The 24,468-nt window shown below is 38.6% G+C and overlaps 1 protein-coding gene across 1 annotated transcript; it reads left to right on the top strand.

Annotated features, from left to right (window-relative positions):
* Window positions 1-11,634: 11,634 nt before the first annotated feature.
* Window positions 11,635-17,823, top strand: LOC142608284 (endoglucanase 7). The gene is made up of 5 exons (XM_075780029.1): window positions 11,635-12,252; window positions 14,982-15,286; window positions 15,533-16,133; window positions 16,876-17,048; window positions 17,197-17,823. Exons 1-5 carry the CDS (start codon window positions 11,859-11,861, stop codon window positions 17,596-17,598), a joined length of 1,875 nt encoding a protein of 624 aa, XP_075636144.1. The 5' UTR covers window positions 11,635-11,858; the 3' UTR covers window positions 17,599-17,823.
* Window positions 17,824-24,468: the final 6,645 nt, after the last annotated feature.

Below are 24,468 nucleotides of genomic sequence, written 5' to 3'. Positions count from 1 at the left end.
GATAGAAAAAGCATGCCTAGTGGTTATCTACACATCCCAGAGGCTAAAACGATACTTCTCAGCCCATCAAATCCTCCTGGTAACTAAGTCACATCCCATAAAGCGCTCCTTCATCAGCCCCTCTTGACAGGAAGGGCAGTGCAATGGCTGGTCTTGCTTTCTCAGTATGACATAGGCATCAGGACCCCCAAGGCTATCAAAAACCAAGCCATAGCAGATCTGCTAGCCCAGTTCCCCGGGAATAAGGAATGCACGTTAAGTGAGGAGATCCTAGGGGAGGTGGCAGTGGTAGAGCTCCCGAGAAAGAAGTGGACAATGAGATTTGATGGGTCAGCAACGGCGACCTCAAATGGACTGGGAATTGTATTAAGTTGTGAAGATGGGGACACCTTACCTTTATCTTTCAAGCTTGGGTTTTCCTATTCAAATAACGTCGCTAAATATGAAGTGTACTTAACTGGGCTGACCATAGCACTCAACATAGGAGTAAAGCACATGAGAGTTTTAGGAGACTCCAACCTTGTAGTTTCTCAGGTGAAAGGTGACTTTGCATTAAGAGAACAGGGTTTGGCAGCCTACAGAACTTGGGCGCAGAGGCTGGAGCAGGAATTTCAGACCTTTAGTGTAGAGTACGCCCAGAAGAGTGAGAATAGGTCACCGATACACTAGCCACCTTGGGATCCCAAATGCCAGTTAAAGAGAGAAACACCTTGATAAGGGTAAGTAGACAGGAACACTCCATCATAGAAATCCTCAGAAGGACGTTCTCTAAAGAACCGGAGCAACAAGATTGGAGAAATGAGGTTAAAGAAAAAATAAAAGGATCAAGACATGGAGGAAGTATCAAAGAGCTAAAAGATTACACTTTGATAGAAGGAGAGCTGTATAGGAGACTGCCCGGAGGGATCCTGTCCAGGTGTATCAATGAAAAGGAAGGAAAGTTGAGATTGGAAGAACTGCATAGCCAAGTCTGTGGGGTTGCGGATAGGATCAGTCTATACAGAAGAATGCAGGGCATGGGATACTACTAGCCAAACATGAACAAAGAAGCTGCAACTATACAGGGAGAATGTCAAGGATGTCAATTCTCAGTGGACAAGGAAGAAAGCTATGTCGTGTTTGTCATGAAATATTGGAGGACCCCATTCATAGAATACTTGACTTAAGGGATCCTACCAACTAAGAGAACATTGGCTTGCCAACTCAAGAAACTTGTAGTCAGATACTTCCTACAAAACGGGATCCTATTCAAAAGGGGATATAGTGGAGATCCCCTAAGATACTTGGGACCAAGGGAAGCCAGAGAGGTAGTTAGGAAAGTCCATTGCAGAGACTATGGAAGTCACCTAAGGAAAAGAAGACTCTACAGGCAGTTGTTGCTACTAATGTACTATTGGCCAACAATGAAAAAAGATTCTGAGAAGCTAGTTAAAATGTGTCATGCAACCCCGTGGCCTTTCCACACTTGTGGGCTTGATCTCATAGGCCCCATAAACCCTCCTGCCAATGGTTACATATGGATACTGACAGCCACCAAGTACTTTACAAAATGGGTAAAGGCTATTCCTCTGAAAAAAGCCAATGGAGCAACCATGGCAAACTTTATTCGACGACACGTCATTATGAGATTCGGGATCCCCAGGAAGCTGATTAGTGACAATGGAACCCCGTTCATAAACAAGGACATGAAGAACCTAACTGAGGCATATTGCATCAAGCATGGGAGATCCACACCATACTACCCACAAGGGAATGGCCAGGCTGAAGCTACTAACAAGGTGATGCTGAAGACCCTAAAAAAAATGAAGCACAAGTATGGGGGAAAATGGAGCGACCACTTGGCAAACGCACTCTGGGCATGCAGGAGCTCTGTGAAGACAGCCACAGGATTCTCACCATTCTCCTTAGTTTATGGGACAGAAGCTAGTGGATATAGTTGTCCCTACGCCAAGAGTGGTGCTTGAAGAAAACCAAGAGAACACTAAGCATGCAAATAATGAAAGAAGGATGGTAGATTTGGAAGGGTTGGAGGAAGAAAGGGAGAAGGCCAGAAGGAGAAGCCAAAGGTACCAGCAAAGGATGGCTAAGGCCTACGCCCAGACAGTACACCCAAGGGCCTTCATTGAGGGGCAGCTAGTACTGAGAGCAACAGAGCATGTGAGGAAGAATCTCCCAGTTACTTCCAAATTTTCCCCAAAATGGGAGAGGTCCTACATCATCAGAAAAGCCCATGATAGTGGGTACTACCACCTCACGAAATAAGATGGGATGGCTCTAGAGGACCCCATAAATGGGAAATGGATGAAGCAGTATTACGCATGAAAAAGGAGGGACCTCAGTACACTGAGACCCTTTTTTCCAAACTCTCCAACCTGCTAAGTGCTCGTCATTCTTTACTTTTGTTGTGATTTTTGTTCAAAGTACTTTTTCTTGTTTAGGAACCCATGGTAAGAGGACACTTGGTGATCTCTACTATGTCGACAACCCTTCTTCTTTTTGTATTTCCCTTAGTGTTGATGCAATGAAATTCCTTTTTATATATATTCCTTTAAGCTATAGCTAAGTTAGATATTATGTAAAACAAATATGAGCAGTTTTGGGAGGGGTACTTGGGCCAATGCAAAAAAAAAAAAAAAAAGCCTTGACATATGACCCAGGACTCACACCATAATTAGTTCAAAGTACATGACCTGGGAGGGATACCCAGCCCAGTACTTGAAGAAAATGAGTCTGCTTGGTTCATGACTTGGGACTAAAAAGGAGGAGAGTTAATGCTTAATGTACCCAGTTCAATACCTACGCAACAAAGTAACCACAAGGGTACCTAATCCAAGACCTACAGCAGAACTTGTAGGGACCATGGTCTAGGATTCAGTGCAAAAAAAAAAAATCACATACTACTAAAAATTAGAAGTAGCCTAAAAAAAATTCATGTCACAGAAGATGAAGAGAGAAAAGTTGGAAAAAAATTTCAATAGAGAAGATAAAACTTATACAACCCAAATTGTCCAAAAGAAAATATACATCTGAACTAGTAAAAAAAAAGGAAGAAGAGACTAAGGAATGAGGCCGACTAGCAGAGAGCTGTTTGGAGAAACAACAAGAACAGCTGAGGCAGAGAGGACCTATTGCTTTCTAACCTTCAAGTCTTGCAAAACCCTGTGAACATAGGCTGAAGCCTCCTCAGCAACAACAATGTCAGCATCCAAATTTTTGGAAGCCTGTCTTTGGAACAGCACGTAAGCCAATGAACGCAAATACTCCAACAAGAAGGACATATTGAATTTTGCTTCTATGAGATCTTACACCACTCCCCTCCATTCCAAAAGCCTCTCCTCAGATAAGGATTCAAGGGAAGAATCCCTCAAAGAAATTAGCACAGCACACAACAGCTCCATTAGGATATTCCCCAGAAATACACCTCCCTTAAAACCACTAATGAAGTCTCCATGGATCCTGAATAACCCCCCCCCCCAATTAATGGAAAACCTTCCACATGCACAAACAAGCATAAGAACCTACCAAAGGAAGGCCCAAAATGATGAAATTGGCTTGTAGGGAAGCTGTTGAACTCCAAGAGATCAAAGCGGACCAGGAAAGCAGGAAGCCTCAAGGTAGGATCTGAAACAGTTGCCTTTGGAGTCTTCCCCATTTTTGTATCTCCACTCACAGGAATTAAGGAACTCCCAACCCCCTAGGTGCTTCCGGGGATCCTTGCCTGAGATTCAGTAACTTGGACGCCAGGAGCAGATTCCACGGCAACCTCAGGAACCACGAGCACAAGACCCTTGACACTTGTATCAACACCTGCAAAGAAAGCTAGATTCAAGAAAATGGGAAAGAGTCAAGATAGAAAACGCAAGGTGGGAAAGTAAGAAAAAGCTAAGCCAAACCAGTATTAGCTCCCTACGGCAGAGCTTCCTCCTCTTGCCCCTCTGATTCCCTGGGAGATTCTGTAAAAGAACATACAACCCGTTGGAGAAAGGGTGAGGAAACCTTGGCAAAATGGCTAAAGGAAGGAAAAGACACTAAGGGCTTCTCCATGGAAGGAAGAAGCAGAAGAAAAGTATAAAAGGAGAAGAGGAAGAAAGGGAGAGAAGACGAGGCGCAGTAAAGGTGAATAACATACACCTTCAAAACCCTCTGATTCCAAAGAAGAAGCGGCCTCAGGGGCAGATAGAGCACTGGCTTGGCCTAAAAAAAAGGGAGAAAAGAAAGAAAAAAAAATGAGAACCCTCAAAAAATATATATGATAATGATAGGGTGAAGCATATTTATAGGAAGCAGATAAGGCTCACCTGCTAGTAGGGTTGGAGATGCACCCCCCAATGACTCTTTGCCTAACACAGGCCTTTACACAAGTTCAAGTAACGCAATTTTGGTAAGACTGAAAGTCTGCACAGGCTAGAGATCTTGAGGAATAGGAGGCTGGGGAGCTTCAAGGTCCTGAGCAACTAAGGGAACAGAGGACAAGGTAGCTTGGACATCTTGCATTGGCTGCCCAACCTCCTTGGTCACACTGCCATGAAGGGGCTCCTCTTCTATGCCTGAGAGAACAATAGAGGGAGTTGTAATCACTTCTTCTACCAAAATCCCACCAGTAATGGGAGGAGGTACCTCTACCTGCAAACATAAAAAAAAAAAAGGGACAAATGGTAGAACATCACAAGGTACACAAGTGCACAACACTGGAAGGGAGAGAAAGCACACAGAAAAATGCACGAATAGAGAAGGACCATACCACATCATCGCCAGAAGACTGATTCCTGCCTCTCTTGGGTTCTAACTTGCACTTGGACTGCAAGGAAGATGTAACCATCCATCAATTAAAAGAAAAGAGGGAAGAGACAGCAACAACAATGAACCACTGTAAAACAAAAACAAAAAGAAAAGCAAAAAAGAAGCCTTGCCCTTCTCTCTCTCTCTACGGATCCTCCAATGGTCTTTTCTCTACTACAGGTACGCCCAAAGGGTCCTAAGGGAGATTGGGGTCCAAAATCAAAGGACCCCGAAGAACCCTAGGCTGAGGAACTCATAGAAACCTGAGAGAGAGAAGACTCTACCTTGGTCTTCACTTGAGTCTTTGGAATTAAAGGGTGGCCAACTTCTTTTCCAACTAGAAGGGGGCTCACTCTCTCAGGTTCCTCCGAAATCACCAACTACTTCTGAGATCTTACAGTCTTCTTCCTCTTAGTCTCAGGAGCAGCCTCAGTACCCTCAGCACCTTCTTCGTGCTCAGGCCTTCCAACCTTTTCCTACCTAATCTCCTTTTCTTTACCTTTGCTTATGGGAGTAACCATGCCAATTGCTTCTACTGCCCCTCTCTTAATTGGCACACTAGAAGAGGCACCAACAATGAGATCACACCCTGACCAAGTTTTCGGGAAATCTTGTGCATAACATACCCAACCACCTTTGGAAGCATGCCACTCCGCGAATCTTGTCTTGCTGCTTATGGCAGCAGTTACAATGCTAGCAGTGGGGCGAGATAGGCGCCTGTTGGAGGTTGGAGCAAAGAAAATATCAGGACTGGGAACCCTCTCAATCTTGCCAGGACCAACATAATTAGAGAAGGACTTTTGAACCCTTTTCCAGTAACTAGCAAAGACTCTCCTCTGAGAATTGGGCATAACAAACTGAGGACTCCTCCGAGACCAATAGGTTAAGGCCTAGAGCCTTAGGAATGGGTCCAAAGAAGGGAGAGAAGGAACTATATCTTTAAATACTGACAAAACGTCTTGGTCAAAGCCGAATCACCAGAGTACCCGATGTGCTGAGTAGTGGGTGTACCTAGGACCACTTAAGGAGGGCACTGGAAGCCATGAGGGACTAATACAAGCCAAGTAGGCCAAGCTGCCTTCATCACCACAGCAAAGATCAAAGGTGTTCCCTGGGGAATTGACAAAATAAGCCAATACAGAATCACAGACGAACCCAAGGCTGAACTCCCAGGGAGACCGCCAACTTAAGTGTCCTACCTGATCAAATAGCTCAACCAGATTGAGGCTGCCACCTTTTAAGTTAGCCCAATGAAAAATAATGGGGTGACTGTCAGTAGAACTACCACACAAACCCTTAATTACATTAGAGGATCCCTGGAATTTATCCTTCACAAACTTCAAATTTATACTTTGCCAAAGTAACAAAAGAGCGGTCCCACATGAATACCTAGAGAATGGCACAGTGGAGGGACAAGGTGATGGCATAACAAGAATTACCTTCAACTTCATCTCCATGAAGCATATCCAGTTGAGACGTGACCCAAAAACATGGGGGCTAGAGGATACTGAGCACCCTGAGCCAGTCTAATTGTCAAGGGGAAGAAAATAGACTTAACCCCGTACTCGGGGAACTCACTAAACAAGAACTTACTTAGCCAGAGTGCCAGGAACCCAGCTCACATAACTACCTTGTCCTTCTCTCACAAAAGGTTCATGACCCACTTGCCCATTCTGGCCAGTTTCCCACTAGGAGAAGCAGTACGCCCCCCAAAATGGCTGAATAATTTGTCCTCCACTTCAAGATCCCTGTCGAAAAGGCTAATGTCGAAGAGATCCTCATCTCCAAACACCGGAAGGAGGAGATTATTGACCACATCCTCCAATGGTAATGGTAAGCTCGCCAACAGAAAAGAAGAATGTATGAAGAGAGGGGCACCAGCTACGTACCAAGTGCTTGAGGCCTTTGGCATCTTTAAAGCCTTCAAGGCTCCTGGAAATCGCCACCACTCTCAGGATCCCAGCACACTCCAAACAACGAACAAACTCCTTGTCAGAAAGTTCCTTGTCCACCCAAATGGGCCAACCTGTGATCTTCTTAAGAACGAAGTCGAAGAAAATAGGTACTGCCTCTCGGCATCCTCGCCTAATTTGGAGATCTAAAATCTCTCTTGGATTTGGAACTTGGGCGGAACTGGCAAAATGGGACTGACCGGAGAACACCCAAGTGTGAGGGGAAGGAGGGGCTTCACTGTGAGACACCGAAGGAAAAAATAGGCTAGAGTGTACTAGGGGTCCCGTAGAGGGAAAGCTGGGCACTTCGTGACCCCCTGTGACTCGCCTTGTGTAGACCCAGAAGAGGCCTTGCCCTCAAAGGGACTTGGAGTGCGTTCTTTCCTTTTTCGTGAGGAAGAAGAAGTCATAGAACGACAAGTGCACTAGGAAACAGGGATTGAAGAACAAAAAAAAAGAAGAGAGAATAGAGAGAAAAACAGAGGAATGAACTGACTGAGGAAAAGAAGATAAGTTTGGAATAAAGGATTCTGAGAAGTAAAAAAAGAAAGTATGAGGTGATGGCAATAATGGCACAAAGAGTAGTTAGAGAAGATGATGTATGGAAAGACGCGCCAGTTACCAAAAATTTAATTTCAAAAGAGAAAGTTATTGGCAGTTATTAATGGGAGTTACGGGGAATGAGAAAAGTGGGTGGAAGAAGTTTTTTATCCCCAAATTCAACTGCCATGTTCCATGTAAAGAGGGGGAGTTACAAAAGAAAGAAACGCAACACTCAAAGAAAAACAGGATACTCACCACGGGCGGGAAATACAGGACCCTAAAAGAAGAAGAAGAGGAACCCGGAAGATAATTAAAGTAGTGAGAGTGAGTTCCTATGGAAATTGAAGTTCTGGTCTACTCACGTGTGGGCAACAGGCATCTCACAAGCTTGGGGGGCTAAATGTTGTGGTACAAAAAGTCACGACATCAAAGCCCAAAGTAGCACAGTGAATGCACCCCATGGAAAATAACAATAAAAAGGTCAAAACTCCCCACAACAGGAAAGGGAGTAAGCCCAAGTCCATTAAATAGGATTTTAAGCCCAAGTCCATTAAAAAAAGGATTTTAAGCCCAAGATTCATGGATGGATAGGCCTTAAGGCCTATCGAACGAAAGGGAAAAAGAAAGAGGGCCCAACTTATCAAGATCAGAAAACCAAAAGAGCCCATCTATAAGTATTGAGTTGGGATAGCCAGAGGCCATCAGATGCTCAGGGTCCTCGGGATGTGCAAAATAGCTAAGCATGAGATTAAGACAGTTCAAGAGGAATACCAAGAAACACAGGAAACGAAGAGCAAAAGCATCCTTCCCAATCACCTGATGATGCAAAAGGGAACCAGAAGGATTGGAAAATAACAACTCATGAACAAGGAAGCTGGTACCTCGGGGAACCCAGGAAGAAGAACTATGAAGGGAAGTAGTTAGGGGGACTTTCAACTTGGCAGGGATAGAATCGACCCACTTAGGAAAAATGACAAAAAGGAAGGGCGGCCAAAAAGCTGAGTCTGGAAAAAGGAAAATAAAGAAGCCTTGGAGGAAGAGAAATTGAAGATCAGCTCCCCCGAAGACATCTTAGAATGGAAGGTCAACAAGGGACTTTTTGAGAAAATGCATCAAAAGAAGAAAACTGTGAGAAATAAGGAATGGGCGAACGACCAAAGCTGTTGGCACACTACGGGCTCTATTACCCAAGGGAGCAAAGAGAGGGAACCAGTGGTACCCCAGAGCCCTAAGGTGACGCTATAAAAGGAGGAAGCAACAACAGTGAAAGACATTCAGCAATAGTGAATTAGAATATAATCATTGAGAAAATTATGTTTAAACACTCAACAAAAGTAGTAAGGAGAAAAGAAATATTGCCCAGTGTATCAAGGCAGCCACTTTAGAACATACTCGGATTCATAGGGGTTCAAACTTTGCAAGTCTTAGAGGCTGAGAGGGCCATCTAAGTCAGTAATTTTTGAGTTCATTTGGACCTTGTAACATGTCTTAGTGAGCACTTTGTGGTTCCTCAATTAAAAGCAATGAAATATTCCTCATTGATTTAAGGATCCTTAACTTTCTGCTTTCTTCTTTAAGTACTATTCCTTTACTGTTTTGCTTGCTATTCAATATATATACATATACAACCCTTCTTGTTAGAATATATATATATATATATATATATATATATATATATATATATATATATATATACATGTATTGTAGGATCCCCGCTCTGTGCACCACTTGGTTCGTAAAACAGCCCTTGTAGCTGCGATGAACCAAGCCCAGTTCCTTAACACAACAGCAAGGCCCAGGGTCCTCGCTTCTATCGCGAGCCTAGACACTTTGTCAAAAAAGGACCTTCATAGCTATATTTGTCCATTTTCACCACCTTTTCTTCTACCAAAGTTCCAGACTTGTCCTGTAAATTCACCTACTCAACTGCCCTATTTTCAATTGATATTATGGTAGTTAGGATGTTGATATAAGGCTTTGAGCAAAGCACCTTCAGTGAGGAACTCGCTTTTAGCGCCTAGGGGCCTCATTTTGGTGCCTCTCAACTTGGGAAATTAGGCATTGGCGACTTAAGGTCACCTTTTGCTTTTGATTACCATAGTCCAAACCGAGTGGTAAAATGAGGCAGAATATCCACAATTTATAACCAAGGATAAACACTCAAACAGGGTATAATCAAGCCAAGTCTCACATGTGTATGAGATACAAATTGCAATGCATGACAACTTCGTGTAATGTCAAGCAATATAAAGTTTGCATTAAAGAGCATAAAAACCCAGCCATTGTTACACTACACCATTGCCCTGAAACTTGTACATTCCAGGCAATAAAAAAAATCAGCATAGCCCTTTTGCATAAATCAACACATAATGAATGACTCTAAAGGGTTTTCTAGCAAAATCCTGCTGATGGCATTAGCATGAAGCAGCGTAGTAACTATAACAAACAGCAATTGAGCTTCCTCAGCTCCAGGGTTCAATCGCTGTTTCAAACCTAAATTGCTCAATTTTGTTCCAAATAATAGAAAATAAATGAAGAAAATTGTTGTAATTTTGTCAAATTTATCATTACTCTCCATATGCAGAATCCCACTAAGACCTAGCATCAAACACCTGACAGGCACTATTATAAAGACTCTTTTTATCACTTTGCCGAATAAAGCAAAAACTGATATTTAAATTGCCACAATTAAAAGCACAACCACCATTCAAAATTTGAGAGATAAGTAGGATGATTAACCGATATTTAATTATTATAAAATAAAAAATAAAAAATAAAAAGATGAAGCAGAAGAAGAGTTTGAAGAAGTTACCCATGACTGGATTAGACTATAATTGAATCAAGCAAAGAATGAACTTTGCCCATACATAGAAATCGTCTTTAACCATTGTCATCCAAAAATCTCTACTTAAATCTCAAATCATGAACCTAGAATCACAGAAATCACAAGTCCTCTTCTTCGGCTTGCTCTTGCTCTTGCTAAAATTTGATATATTGAAAGGAACCAAAATTGAGGGAGAACCTATATTAGGTTTTCGAGTATTGATAAAAACCAATTCTAAATCAAAACAAAATCTGAACCAATTTCTTAAATCAAAACCAAACAAAATAGCCAAACCTAAATCCTATTAAACACCCAAAGTTAATACAAAAGATTTTACCTGTAGCCGTTCCATCAGTTTGATGTTAGGTTGGTTGTGAGGTGAAGCATTTGTGGCTTAGTTGAATTTGCTTACCGTCACAGGGGAAGAGAGAAAGATCTGCGTCTAGCTTTTCCGTTTTTGGGTTCTTGCGTATGGGTCTTGCAGTGTTTGTTAGGCTGAGACAGAGACTGAGAAATACTCCCTCCGTCCCACTTTGTTTGTCCTGTTTGAAAAGTCAAACTTTTTAAGAGAACATCATTTATTGTCTTGTCTGCCTTATAAAATTGTATAAATTTACAAAACTGCCCTTAAATAAATTTATCAATTTTTAAAAAAAAAAAGAGTTATTCTTAATGAGGCAACTAAAAAGGTGCCCTAAATAAATTGATTTTTTAAAAATATTTGTTAGTTTTCTTTTCAAATAGTTTTGAAAATAAAGTAGGGGTATGATAGGAATATTAGTAAATTAATTAATTTTATTTTTAGAAATAGGACAACATTTTGGGACATCCCAAAATGGAATAGATGACAAACAAACTGGGACGGAGGGAGTAGGTTTTTGTATTGGGTTTTGTTTAGGGGTTGAAGAGTAAATTTTATTGGGTTTGTTTTGGGGAGAAATAGTTATTGGGTTAGAAATAGTTATAGTGTTAAGGGTTTTTTTTTTTTTTAATAGTTTTATTTTTTAAAATAATGCTAATGTAGAAAAATGTGGGAACTTCAAAAGTTTCAGTTTTATATATATATTTGAAATTTAGAAAACTCAATTTGACGAAAATTGAAATGAATTTAAGTTAAAGTTAGAGAGTATTATTTACATTTTAGTCAAAAATTAACTGTCTTCTTCTACTAACGAAATACTTAACAAGAGATCTTATTTTGGCGTGAAAATATAATTTTACACCATGCGTGTTGAATGGATTAGGATGATGAAAAGGACACCCTCTTTGAAAATAATATCCTAATCAAGCACAGCTAGCTTTCAGTTTTGATTCCACAAAAAAAACCATCAAAAAGCAAAAGCCCCCACCAAATCAAACAAAAAGATCGATCAATTTCAAATACAACTAATATCATATGAACGTAAAAATATATTCCACTCGATCAATTAAAAGGGAATATCTTTCTGTATCCCTCTCCCCTCTCTCTCAAGTCAACTCTCCTTTCTCGGTCTCACCAATTGTTTTTATTTTCTCCTCCCTCTACTCTACAGGTTTATTCATGTTCAATGAATCACACCTACACGAAGGTAAAACAAATAGAGACGGAAAGAATAGAGAGACCAGTTTTCATATTTTGTGTCTCTCTCTTTCCACTCCGATCCATCCACTGAGAGAGAGACCACTTTTCAGACACGTTAATTCCCACTTCGTTTTTTTGTTTTCTCTTCCTTTTTTGGGGAGCACATAAAAAAAACAAATCAAGAACCATCATCATCATCATGCACACTGGAAATAACTGGGGAGGCTCATTTGAGATAAACCATGGAGAAGGAGAACTAGTGACAACCTCCGGCGAGTACGATAGGAGCCGAACCTCGGAATGGGACGGTGCTGCCTTGTATCATCATCATCAACATCTAGATGAAACCCAACAAAGTTGGTTGCTGGGGCCGCAAGAGAAGAAGAAGACGAAGTATGTGGACTTTGGGTGTATTGTTATTAGCCATAAGGCTCTCAAATGGATCTTGGGGTCGATTGTGTTGGCTTTCTGTGTCATTGGACTTCCCATCATCATTGCCAACTCCTTGCCCAAGCACAAGTCTCCTCCTATCACTCCTGACAATTACTCTGTTGCCCTCCACAAAGCACTCCTCTTTTTCAACGCCCAGAAATGTAAGTTACTACTACGTAATAATTGGCTCTTAATGATCAAATTTCTTTCTTTTCTTTTCTTTCTTTATATCTTGATCTACTTGTTTCCTACAAAATGATCTCTCTTTTCTTTTCTTTTCTTTTTTTCTTTTTAATTTATATTTTATATATTAGATTAAATATAATTACCTATGAATGAATTCTATGTCTTTCAAAATCTTAAATGATGGTGCGGTTTGGATTCAGCTTTTCCGCAGGAACACGTCGCTTTTTTCACTCTCTTTGTTTTTTTTCTTTTTTTTTAACCCGTGAATGTTGACTTCTCCCGATGCACCGTTTACGAACTTACAAATACCACTTTGTCGTAACTTTTTCATTTAAAATAAGTCTTAATATATTATTTACTTATTTAAAAATTATTTTACTACCATATTTTCAGTTTTAACGTACAGATAATGTAATACTTGATTCTTTCATTTACTCAAAAGTATTGAGCCATCCATAAATATTACATAGCCCGTTTATGAAAATTTCGGCAATTAACAAGCCCTTTATCCAGAACATAGCAAAAGAAATTGTGTAATTCTGGAGTATATCCAATCCCCTTTTTTTAGTAGTTCATACTTCTAATTTGCATGTCTTTCATGAAACTCCAATCTTCGTTATCAAGATCGTGATGTGGCCCCAGAGCCAAAGCTTTGGCTTAGGTGGGGTAGGATTTGGGCAGAGTTTAACTTCCTTTGTAAGTCATAAAGCCAAAAGACAAAAAAGCTCCTTCTATTGACTTCCTTTTACACACACCCTGGCAAATACCAGCCCAGGCATGTTGGCATGATCTTAGTTAGGTGCTCTTTTATGCCTAACTTCAAAGGTGAAAATTTAATCACATAACAAAATGTTACAAAATTTTAATAACACTTTTTACTTTTAGTTAAGATGTATTTTAATATAATAATTTAGGATTATATTATTTGAGTCTAAATTTGGTGCAAAATTCATATTTTACACCATTTAACAAGAGATTGTCACATTAATTTTTTACTTCAAACTCAACACATCTATCCAGACATAATAACATCTTTATAAACTCATAGTTAGGGTATTAGAATTAATTAAGTATGGTTGTGCTTATTTTTTAATATGTAAAATGATGATGTAATTTGTTGAAATTGCAGAGTTAAATTTTAGGGTTTACACCATATCCTTATATAAATTAATCTCATATTATTTTATTAGGTTATGCTAATGGATATTTTTAAGAAATTTGTTAATAGACTATTTTTAAAAAAATTAAAATATCACTTCAATAAAAAATTTGAAAATTAAAACAAAAAAAAATCAGTAATTTTTTTTTCTTTCTTATAAAAATGTTCTAAAAATACTTTCTAAATTAATTTACTTAGGGCACAGTTAACATTTACCTATTATTTTAACATGTAGCTAAAACCTTAGCTGTTATAAATAAATGTGACTTTTTATTGTGGCAATAAAACATCTCAACATACAATTATAAATTAACAAGGATTAAAAATAAAAAATAAAAAAAAATTGAAGGGTTGGTTTCAAAACTTAGCAGACATACGCAAAACAATGACAGGTTGGAATAGACTAAAGAGAATTCTATTTCTAACACCGTGTGGGTCCCAGAACCGTCATCACGCCATGAAATTTCAAACTGTTTTGGTAATTTCAAGTGACCCAGGTGAGGTGACTATTGGGAATGGAATACGTGGGTTTGAAACATCTAGCCAGCTACTTTCTTTCTTCTTCTTTTTCTTCTTTTTTTTCTTTTTTTCTTTTTTTATCGCTTACTCTTTTTCCATCGACCTTTATATTTTCATTAAATTAGGATACTACAAATTTTAATATATAATATTTATTAATTAATATGCTATTAATCACATAAAATGTAATTTTTATACTCAATTATTATGTTCTTCTCAAAAAAAAAAAAAATCAGCTATTATTTTATTGAGAATCACTTTTCCCATCACGTAATTCCCCATAGTTTGTAAAGTGTATAATAGAATGAAAAATGTGAAAGATTGGGTGGTTTTTAAGAATAATTTATTGTGGATTCGGTTAATAAAATAACATATATTAATAAGAGATGCTTGAAATAATAAATGAAATTCAAAATGTTAGTTCTACTGTCTCCACAACACATATAAAGAATTTATAATATTTTTTAATATTTTCTTATTTTCACGTATTATTACACTCATACCCTTACCCTTAGATCTAAAAAAAAAATTAAACATCCGGTGATTATATGAATTTTTATTGATATTTTAATGTAGATGTAGAGTTTCACTTTATTATTTAATTATACGTGGTAATCATTTTATTGGTTTCACATCTCTTTGGAATTTGTCAACCTTTCAGGCTTTGAATGAGTCTATATTATAAAAGCATGGAAGTAGAAGATCGTGTATAGTGAAATAAATTAATGCAATTTAATATCCCTATGACTTCGTCAACAATTGACAATACTTTTTGGCGCAATAAAAAGACACCTTGTTATTTATTTACATAGTATAGTATAGTATTGTACTAGTTTATCAAAGTATATTATTGCCACTCTATTATAATAATAATGATTGAAGGTGATGTTGTTCCAAATATTGCATGATTAGAGTATGAGTGTAGTAATTAGTAAATATGTAAAAAAAATTAACTAATTTTTTTTTAGGTAAAAAAAATTGAATGATAATTAGTATCAGATGAATGATAAGTGAACTGTGGTGCAGCTGGGAAATTACCCAAAAATAATGGCATTCCCTGGAGAGGAGATTCAGGTCTAAATGATGGGAATGATACTGATGTGAAGGGAGGACTGGCTGGAGGATATTATGACGCCGGAGACAATATAAAGTTCCACTTTCCCATGTCTTATTCCATGACTATGCTAAGCTGGAGTGTGATTGAATACCCTGACAAATATAAGAACATTAACGAGTACAACCATGCTACGGATCTCATTAAGTGGGGCACTGACTACTTGCTCCTAACCTTCAATTCCTCTGCTACCAAAATTAATAAAATCTATTGCCAGGTATTCTTCATGACCCTATTGGCATTACTTTTGTGTCATTCGGATAACGTACTTTTCTATGTGAATTATATATCAAATTGACTTCTACAACTTTAATACCATTTTTTGTTTCGACATTGATATAGTTCTGATGCATGTGCTAAAATGGCTACATTTAATGTGACACACACACACCATATACTTGGGTTGGAGGAAGACAATATATGTAACATGACTAACACCTAAAATGTCTTCATCTGCTGCTAGGTTGGTGGACATCAAAATGGCTCTCAAGCACCAGATGATCACAACTGCTGGCAGAAACCAGAAGAGATGGACTATCCGCGGCCTACACTAACTTGCCAATCAGGACCCGACCTTGCTGGGGAAATGGCAGCAGCCTTAGCTGCAGCCTCTATAGTTTTCAGGGATGATAATGTGTACTCCACGAAACTCATCAAAGGTGCACAAACACTCTTTGCCTTTGCCAGGGACAATGGAAAACGGATGGCATATAGTCGTCCTTACCCTGCTGATATTGCTCCTTACTATAACTCCACCGGCTATTATGATGAGTACATGTGGGGTGCAGCATGGTTGTTCTATGCCACAGGAAATAATAGCTATCTTTCACTGGCAACCAACCCTGGGATCCCTAAGAATGCCAAAGCGTTTTACATGATTCCAGACTTGAGTGTGCCAAGTTGGAATAACAAGTTACCATCAGCCATGCTATTGTTAACAAGGCTCAGGCTGTTCTTGAACCCTGGCTACCCTTATGAGGACATGTTGCAGATGTATCATAATGTGACAGGTCTTAACATGTGCTCTTATCTTCACAACTTCCACGTCTTCAACTGGACTAATGGTATGTAGGATCTCACCTTCTGTTAATCTCGTTCAATCCAGATGTGACATAGTTTATTTCATTAAGTTTCTCAATGATTTTTTGGTAGTACTTCACAATTAGGCTTGTGCAGTTTGGACTCTTACTTACCTAAAGACATCTAGGGATAAGATTTGCACAATAATTAGTTCTAGTCCTTGCTAATGGGATTTTGATAGCATCCTGTTCCAATAAACTCTTGTAACATGTGGAAAGTCCTTTTGTTTTTTCTCTTTTCTAGTAAGGGTTGGGAGGCCAATTTGCAAATGCCATCCACCTTGATTAGAATTGATAATTATATTAGCAAATCAGGCTTCTGATATATACCTGTGAAAGCTACACTTATGCACGTGTTCAAGAGAATGCCTTAATTAATTATGCATGCATTTTGAGTCATCAATGCATTGATGCATTTGTGCTTACAAAATTTAAAGTATGTTACATTTAATTCATTTAGGACATACTTCCCCAGCTAAACTTAAGAAGACACAAATGAGAATACAATGCTAGTTCTTTACCGTACTTAAAAATCCTAGAATATGTTTATACATCCCATGGAAATTGGAATTGCTGTCAATGTTTACATGAGAGCATTTGTGTTTGATGGTCGGTGTTTGATTTCTCCAATAAACAGGTGCATGTCATCAATGGCATGCATTGAAGCACCCCTAAGTAGAATTTAATTGACGAAGATTAGATACATGACCTGTGAAAACCTTTGCAGGGGGTTTGATCATGCTGAGCCGTGGAGGGCCACAAGATCTGCAGTACGTGGCTAATGCTGCTTTCCTGGCGTCTCTGTTTGTTGATTATTTGAATGCCTCCGGCGTTCCAGGATGGTATTGTGGCAACAATTATATTTCATCAGATGTTCTTCGAAGTTTTGCCACCTCCCAGGTGTCGTATTCCTCCCATACTTCTCATTAATCTGCATAGATTCTTGCATGACTTTATAGTATGTCTTTGTTCTAATCTTCATATGCACCCACTAGAATTTACCTGTCAAATTAATGTTAGAATGCTTTTTCCTGTTGCTTTTATGCAGATGGACTATATCTTGGGTAATAACCCCATGAACATGAGCTATGTTGTGGGGTATGGCAACAAGTTCCCTAGACATGTACATCACCGAGGTGCATCAACACCCAATGACCATAAATATTACTCCTGCCAAGGGGGGTGGAAGTGGTTCAACACCAACAATGCCAATCCCAACAACATCACAGGAGCCATGGTTGGAGGGCCTGATCAGTTTGACAAGTTCAGTGATTTGCGTAACCTTTATAATAACACCGAGCCAACTATGGCCGGAAATGCTGGACTGGTTGCAGCACTTGTATCCCTGACAACCACTGCTGGCAATGGCATTGACAAAAATACCATATTTACAGCGGTTCCTCCACTCTATCCACAGACCCCACCATCCCCACCACCTTGGAAGCCATAATAGGCAGATGCAAAAATCCCAATGTTCACATTGTTATTTCATTCGTTATGTTAAGTTTTGTTGTTCTTTGTACAAAAGTAATTTCTGTTATGTTCATTCGCAAGAGATTTATATATATACACCTACTCTTTTTCATAGACAATTTAATGTTGATCTAAGCAATCTTGAAACTTTACATTCAAATTTCCGTGATGAATGATTAAGACCATTACTTCCGTTATTTATTATTTGTTGCATGAGTGTCTTAGTAGTTGATCCCTGAACTTTCTCAATCAGTTGGATGCTATTTTTTCTATTTGAAATACTTAATGAATAGTATTGTATTTCTCAAGCAAGAACATATACAAGAGTGCATTTATATGTGTGCTAATCAAGACAAGTAAAGTGGGCCTAAAGCCCACAAGCCTATTATATGTTAACAATCCCCTTCAAACACAAGGTAGGTGTGACACCAACTTGAGGTTGTCAACCAAAGCATGAAAACGTCCCATAGGAAATGACCTAGTGAAGATATCTGCATGTTGATCTTAAGAGGAGACTGAGAGTAGCTTGAGAGCACCATGGATAAGATGATAACAGATAAAATGACAATCAATCTCGATGTGTTTAGTCCATTCTTGGAAGACATCATTGTGAGCAATATGAATGGCACTCTAGTTATCACAATAAAGAGGAGTTGCAGAGGACATTGACACACCTTAATCCTTGAGAAGCCATTGAAGCAAGATAAGTTCAGATATGGTATTAGCAATGGCACGATATTTTGCTTTAGTGCTGGAGCTAGCCACAATGGTTTGTTTCTTGCTTCACCAAGAGATCAAAGAAGAATCAAGAAGAAAACAATAACCAGTGATTGATCTTCTATCGATGGGATCTCCTACCCAATCAACAACAAAGAATGCACAGGAATAAAAGGAGACCAATCAGAGTAGTAAAGGCCATGAAAGAGAGTGCACTTCAGTTATTGAAGAATGCGCAGGATAGCAGCTTAGTGAGTCAATCATGGAGCAGACAAAAACTAGCTCACCTAGTGAACATAATAAGAAATGTCTAGACAAGTGACAGTGAGATAAACTAGGGTGCCAACCAAACAGTCTATAAAGAGAGGAATTAGACAATGGTTTACTAGTTAAGTTAAATACGCAGTGTCAACAATCTTACTATCAATAAATCCTACTTAAGAAAAAACTTCAAAAGTATACTTAGCTTGAGTAATATAAAGTTCATCAGTGAAATGAGTAATTTCAAAACCCAAAAAATAGTTGAAATGTTAAGATCTTTCATCTCAAATAGCTCACTAAAAAATCCTTGAGTTCTTGAATGCCATTGAAGTCATCACTAGTTATAATCATGTCATCCACATACAAGAGAAGCAAAATAATGCATTCATCGTTGTGACAAAGAAATAAAGGCAGAATCATAAGGGGCTTGTAGTGTAACCTAAGCGAAAGATGGTAGAGCTGAACTTGGCAAACCAAGCTTGTGGAGCTTGTTTAAGGCTGTAAAGTGCACACCAAAGGCAACAAATCTTGTTCGATTCAATAAAGAGACCAGAAGTAGGTTGCATATAAATTTCTTCACTTAAATTCTCATTAAGAAAGAAATTTTTTACATCCATTTGAAAAAGATCCAGTTTACTGCAATGGTAACAACTAAATGAGGATGAACAGATAAGAATCAAGCAACTGGAGCAAAGGTCTCTTTATAATCAATTTCATACACCTATGTAAAACCTTTTTGCAAAAAGATGAGTTTCGTAGCACTCAATGGACCCATCAAAGCCAGTCTTGATCCTATAGATCCACTTACAACCAACCACAAACTTCCTAGGAAGGAGATTCACCAAATCTCAAGTATGATTTTTGGATAATGCATCAAATTCCTCTTTCATTGCAATTTGCCATAAAAGTTCAGTGAAAGTCTCACGATAAGTGTGAGGCTTGTGTAGTGTAGCAAGAGCAGTGTAACAATGATAATCAAGTAAATGTGCAGGAATGGATCTTACCCAAGTTTAGTGACGAGGTGGAATATCTTGTGCATGATCTTCAAGTGAAGCAGAAGCAAGGGACCCAAGCATAAAGTTGCGTAGCTCGTCTTCAACCTATTCATTGAAGGGTGATCCAGGAGAGTCATCAAAAATATCTGGTGATGTGAGAGACTGGCTTTCAAAAAAGAGTGTACCGCTTTTTGGGTTTTTGTGGAGTCGTCACTTATTTTTATGTTACAAAAATACGAAAACTATAAAATACAAATTACATGAATAATATTGAGTTCTTATTGATTTGAACACTTCTAATTGATAGAAAGAAACTATATGCGGCTTTCATCCCAATTTACAATCTAAGTAAAAATACCACAAAGTTTTGTTTCCTAGTTACAATCTATCAAAAAAGGACAAAACACTATTTGCGAACCTAAGATCTAGACTCAGGAGCTAGGTTACAGGATGGGAAGGTGTTAGGCACCCATTTTGCTGAATAGAGTTCAGTCTTCTAGACTTTAAACAACCATCTAGGTACCCATATGCAATAGATAATGAGATGCAAAAAACGCTATGTTAATTTTCCTAGATATAGGGTTAAAATGTTATTCTAAATCCTAGATCTGCAAATTATTTTATGCCAAAAAAAAAATATATTTAATTCATGTTGTGAAAATCATGATTAGAAAGTCAAGAATTGATTTTAAGATGAAAATTGTGAATTTCTAAATAAAAATTATAGATATGGTTTTATGATGTAAAAGAATGGATCTTTCAATAAATAAATAAAAATACAGTTTTGTTTTTGGTGAGATAAAAAATGAACTTTGTGAGAAAAATTCAGATTTGTTTTCTATAGATGTAGAAAGGACGAATTTTATATGAAAAATCGTAGTGGGGCCCCCCCCCCCCCCCCCCCCCGCGCGCGCGCGGAATTCTCAGTGTGGTAGTTAGGCATCCTTAGACAAAAAAGTAGTCTTTTAGGATTGATCATTATGTGTTACCACATGTATCCTACGGTTGTCACTATGAAGCTATAGTTAAGGTGCATGGGGTCTTACTGTCTAGCCATTTGTACTCCGCATCAATTTTTTTTTTTTTTTTTTTGCATATGTAAAAAGATGTATTTATGTAAATAATTTCATATCTGTTTTTGTAGAGGTGTAAAAAGACGTATTTATGCAAAAAGTTTCATATGTTTTTTTGTAGAGAAGTAAAAATATGTATTTACGCAAATAATTTCAAATCTGATAAAATAGAATTGCTTCTATGTTTAATTCAAAATTTAGATATATTTGCCTGAAGCCCCTACGATGTACCTGGGGTGGATCCATACTTCATTTTCCATTTGTCAAACATAAATCCTGAGTACACCCCCAAAAAGCAGAAACCTCGTACATCCTCTCGTATTCATACTGAGGCAGTAATAGAATAGGTAGACAAGTTGAACCAGTTGGGGCTATAAAGGAAGTATTTTTATCCAAATTGGTTAGCCAACACAATGGTGATGAAACGGGGAAATGGAGAGTTTGCATTGATTTCACGGACTTGAGTAAGGCGTGCCCAAAAAATCCTTTCTCGGTTCCAAAGATATACCAATTAGTTGATGCAACGTTCAGACATCCGAGGATGAGTTTCCTAGATGCATTTTATGGGTATCACCAAATCACCTTAGCTCTCAAGGACCAGGAAAAACTTCATTTATTTCCCCTAAAGGAAATTACCACTACAAAGTAATGTCTTTCAAACTAAAGAATGCGGGATCGATCTACCAAAGAACAATTAAGAGGATGTTTAAGGATCAACTCAAGAGAAATATGGAGGCATACATTGATGATATGGTAGTCAAAAGCAAATAAACTCAAAAACATCTGAAAATCTATCCGAAGTATTCAGAATTTAAGGAAATATCTTCTCAGGCTAAATGGCTTAAAGTGTTCATTTGGAGTTGGGTCGGGGAAATTTCTTAGTTTCATGATCACTCACTAAGGAATAGAGGTAAATCTCGATCAAATTACGACCATACAATGTTTGCAGTCCTCAAGGAATCCTAAGGAAGTACAATGTCTCACGGGAATGGCAGCGGCCTTTAACCGATTCATCTCCAAATCGGCTAAACGGTACAAACCTTTCTTCTAGCTCTTTAAGAAATAGAAAGACTATAAGTGGACACCTAAATGCAAAAAGGCATTCCATGGGGTAAAGGAGTATTTAGCAAGATCTCCAATACTCTTACGACCTAAGAAAGGAGAAAATTTCCAACCATGTTGTCAGGGTGGTTCTTATTAGAATAGAAAGGGGTCTTCAAAAACAAATGTATTATGTAAGCAAGACACTGCTCGAGGCTGAGGATAGATACCTTCCCTTTGAAAAGGTCGCTTTAGCCTTGGTGCATGCCACCAGGCAACTACCACACTACTCTTCAGGTCCGCATGGTAATTGTCTTAACTGAACACCAATTGCAAGTAGTTTTGAGAAGAGCTGACTTTTCGGGGAGAGTAGAAAAATGGAGGACTGCCTTAGGAGCCTATGACATCAAATACTAGCCTCGTACATCAATAAAAGGAGAGATTTTGGCAGATTTTGTGGTTGAATTTACCCAAGGAGGTATTGAGGGGAATTCTAGTTTGAATCAAGTACATAATGTGGGCCTAACTCCAACTCCACCATGGAAAGTTTATGCTAATGAAGCGTCCAACTCACAAGGATTCAGACTGGGAGTGGTCCTTATTTCCCCATAAGGAATTGCCCTCGAACGGTCAATAATATTGGAGTTCTTGGCCTCTAACAATAAAGCTGAATATGAAGCATTATTGTCTGGCTTACAAATGGCCAAACAAGTTAGAGCAACCAAGGTAAAGATATTCTGCGACTCTCGATTGGTTACCAACCAAGTTAATGGATAATTTGAAGCTCGGGAAAAAAAAATGGTTAAATAGTGGGGGAGAGGTAAAAATGTTGTAGAAACAATTTCATCAAATCTCCATAGTTCAAATACCTCAGGGAAACAACAGTCATGCAGACTTTCTAGCGACTTTGGCCTTTTCAGTTGCAAGTCCTACTCCTTAGATAATCACTGTGGAATCCTTATCTCAACTGAGCATACATCACTCAGATGGTACACAGATAATAAGAATCCACCCTAGCCTTAATCGAATGGACCCCGTTATGGAATACATTAAAGATGGAACACTTCTTAAGGATGGCTTTGATGCAAAAAAATTCAAGAAAAAAGCTCCAAGATATTGGCTATTAGGGAAAGCAAGCTTTACAAACGCTCATATACCAATCCAAAACTACTATGTGTTCATCCTGAGGAAATAGAGCTACTCTTGGAGGAGTTACATGACGAAACTTGTGGTAGTCACACTGGAGGACGAACTCAAGCACATCGGGCGATCACTCAAGGATATCGATGGCCAAGTATGCAAAAGAGTTCTCAGGAATATACTAAGAAATGTGATCAATGCTAGAGATATGTCCCCAGCATACACCAACCAGGTGGATCTCTGAATCTATTGGCAAGTCCTTGGTTGTTTGCCAAATGAAATTTAGATATGGTGAGACCATTTCCCAGAATCACAAGAAATTGAAGATGGCTATTGGTGGCAACTAACTACTTCACCAAATAGGTTGAAGCCGAGCCATTGGCCAACATCCAAGACTTTGATGTAAAACACTTTGTATGGAAGAACATAGTAACCAGATTCAGAGTTCCTCAGACCTTGGTATTAGACAACGGCGTACAGTTTGACAGCAAGGTCTTTTGCACATATTGTAGCGAATTAGGGATCAATAACTAGTTAGTACTCAACTCTAACTTACCCCCAGAACAATGGTCAAGGTGAAGCAACCAACAAATCTATTGTTAATGGTCTAAAAAAGGCTAGATGACTCTAAAGGAAGATGGACTAAGGAGCTCCCAAGTGTGCTTTGGGCATTTTGGACGACACCAAGGTCCATAAGAGAAACCCTTATTCCATGACCTATGGATCCAAAGCAATCATATCTATCGAGGTCAAAATGCCAACCTCCTGAACTGGAAATTTTAGTCAGGAAAAAAAAAACAATTTGGCACTATACGAAAGTTTGGATACGGTGGAAGGGAAAAAGGAAGTTGCCATGATCAAATTAGCTGAGTATCAACAAATGGCCAACTGAGGTTACAACAAAAATGTGAAAGCCAAAGAATTCATCCCAGGAGATTTAGGCTTGTCAAGAGTAGATGAAAGCCCGAAGCCCATTAGAGCTAGAGCTTTATTTGTCCCCCTTAGGCCCATTCCAAACTACACACTAAAGCCCAATTAGACTGACTCAAAAGGCTAATCCAATTAGATAACAATTGTTTATTTAATAAGAATTATTAAATAAAGTAACTGCCTAGAAATCAAAAACGTACATATCATTAAAAAAAGACAATACAGTTTTCTCATAACATCTCTTAAATACACTTTTCCAAAAAGGAAAATCAATGTACGTAAGAACTGATGGAAAAACTACACATCTTGGGCACCACGTGAAATTATGATAAAGATTGAAGGTCTTCTCAAGATATTATCCACTTCATATTTTTTATTTTCACTACATCAAGGTACACCTTCTACCCTCTACTTTTTTAGAATTCAAAGTTATATGTTATCTCTTATGAATGAAGTAAATCATTGTGTTGCTTCCGCTGCTTGTTTTATATATGATACAAAACAAGTTTACCCAACAAAAAGAAGGGGTTACTTCCTAGGGTGGGCCCTTTACCAGGTCTAGCCCTTCTCTCCTAAAGGATGTGGGATTGGCTCGATCTCTTGAATCACCTTGCTCTATTTATGGGCTTCTGGCCCACTGCCTGTGGAATATGGTTAGATGACCACTCTCCCACGGTAATAAACTAAATG

This window comes from Castanea sativa, chromosome 8 (assembly GCF_040712315.1).
Source record: "Castanea sativa cultivar Marrone di Chiusa Pesio chromosome 8, ASM4071231v1".
Classification (NCBI taxonomy): domain Eukaryota; kingdom Viridiplantae; phylum Streptophyta; class Magnoliopsida; order Fagales; family Fagaceae; genus Castanea; species Castanea sativa.
The sequence above is the reverse complement of the archived record's forward strand: the minus strand, read 5'-3'. Positions and strand labels throughout refer to the sequence as shown.

Coding starts and splice junctions, on each gene's coding strand:
- LOC142608284 (XM_075780029.1), top strand. CDS start 11,859: ATGCACACTGGAAATAACTGGGGAGGCTCATTTGAGATAAACCATGGA. Junction 16,134..16,875: donor CGTCTTCAACTGGACTAATG/GTATGTAGGATC, acceptor AAACCTTTGCAG/GGGGTTTGATCATGCTGAGC. Junction 17,049..17,196: donor GAAGTTTTGCCACCTCCCAG/GTGTCGTATTCC, acceptor GCTTTTATGCAG/ATGGACTATATCTTGGGTAA.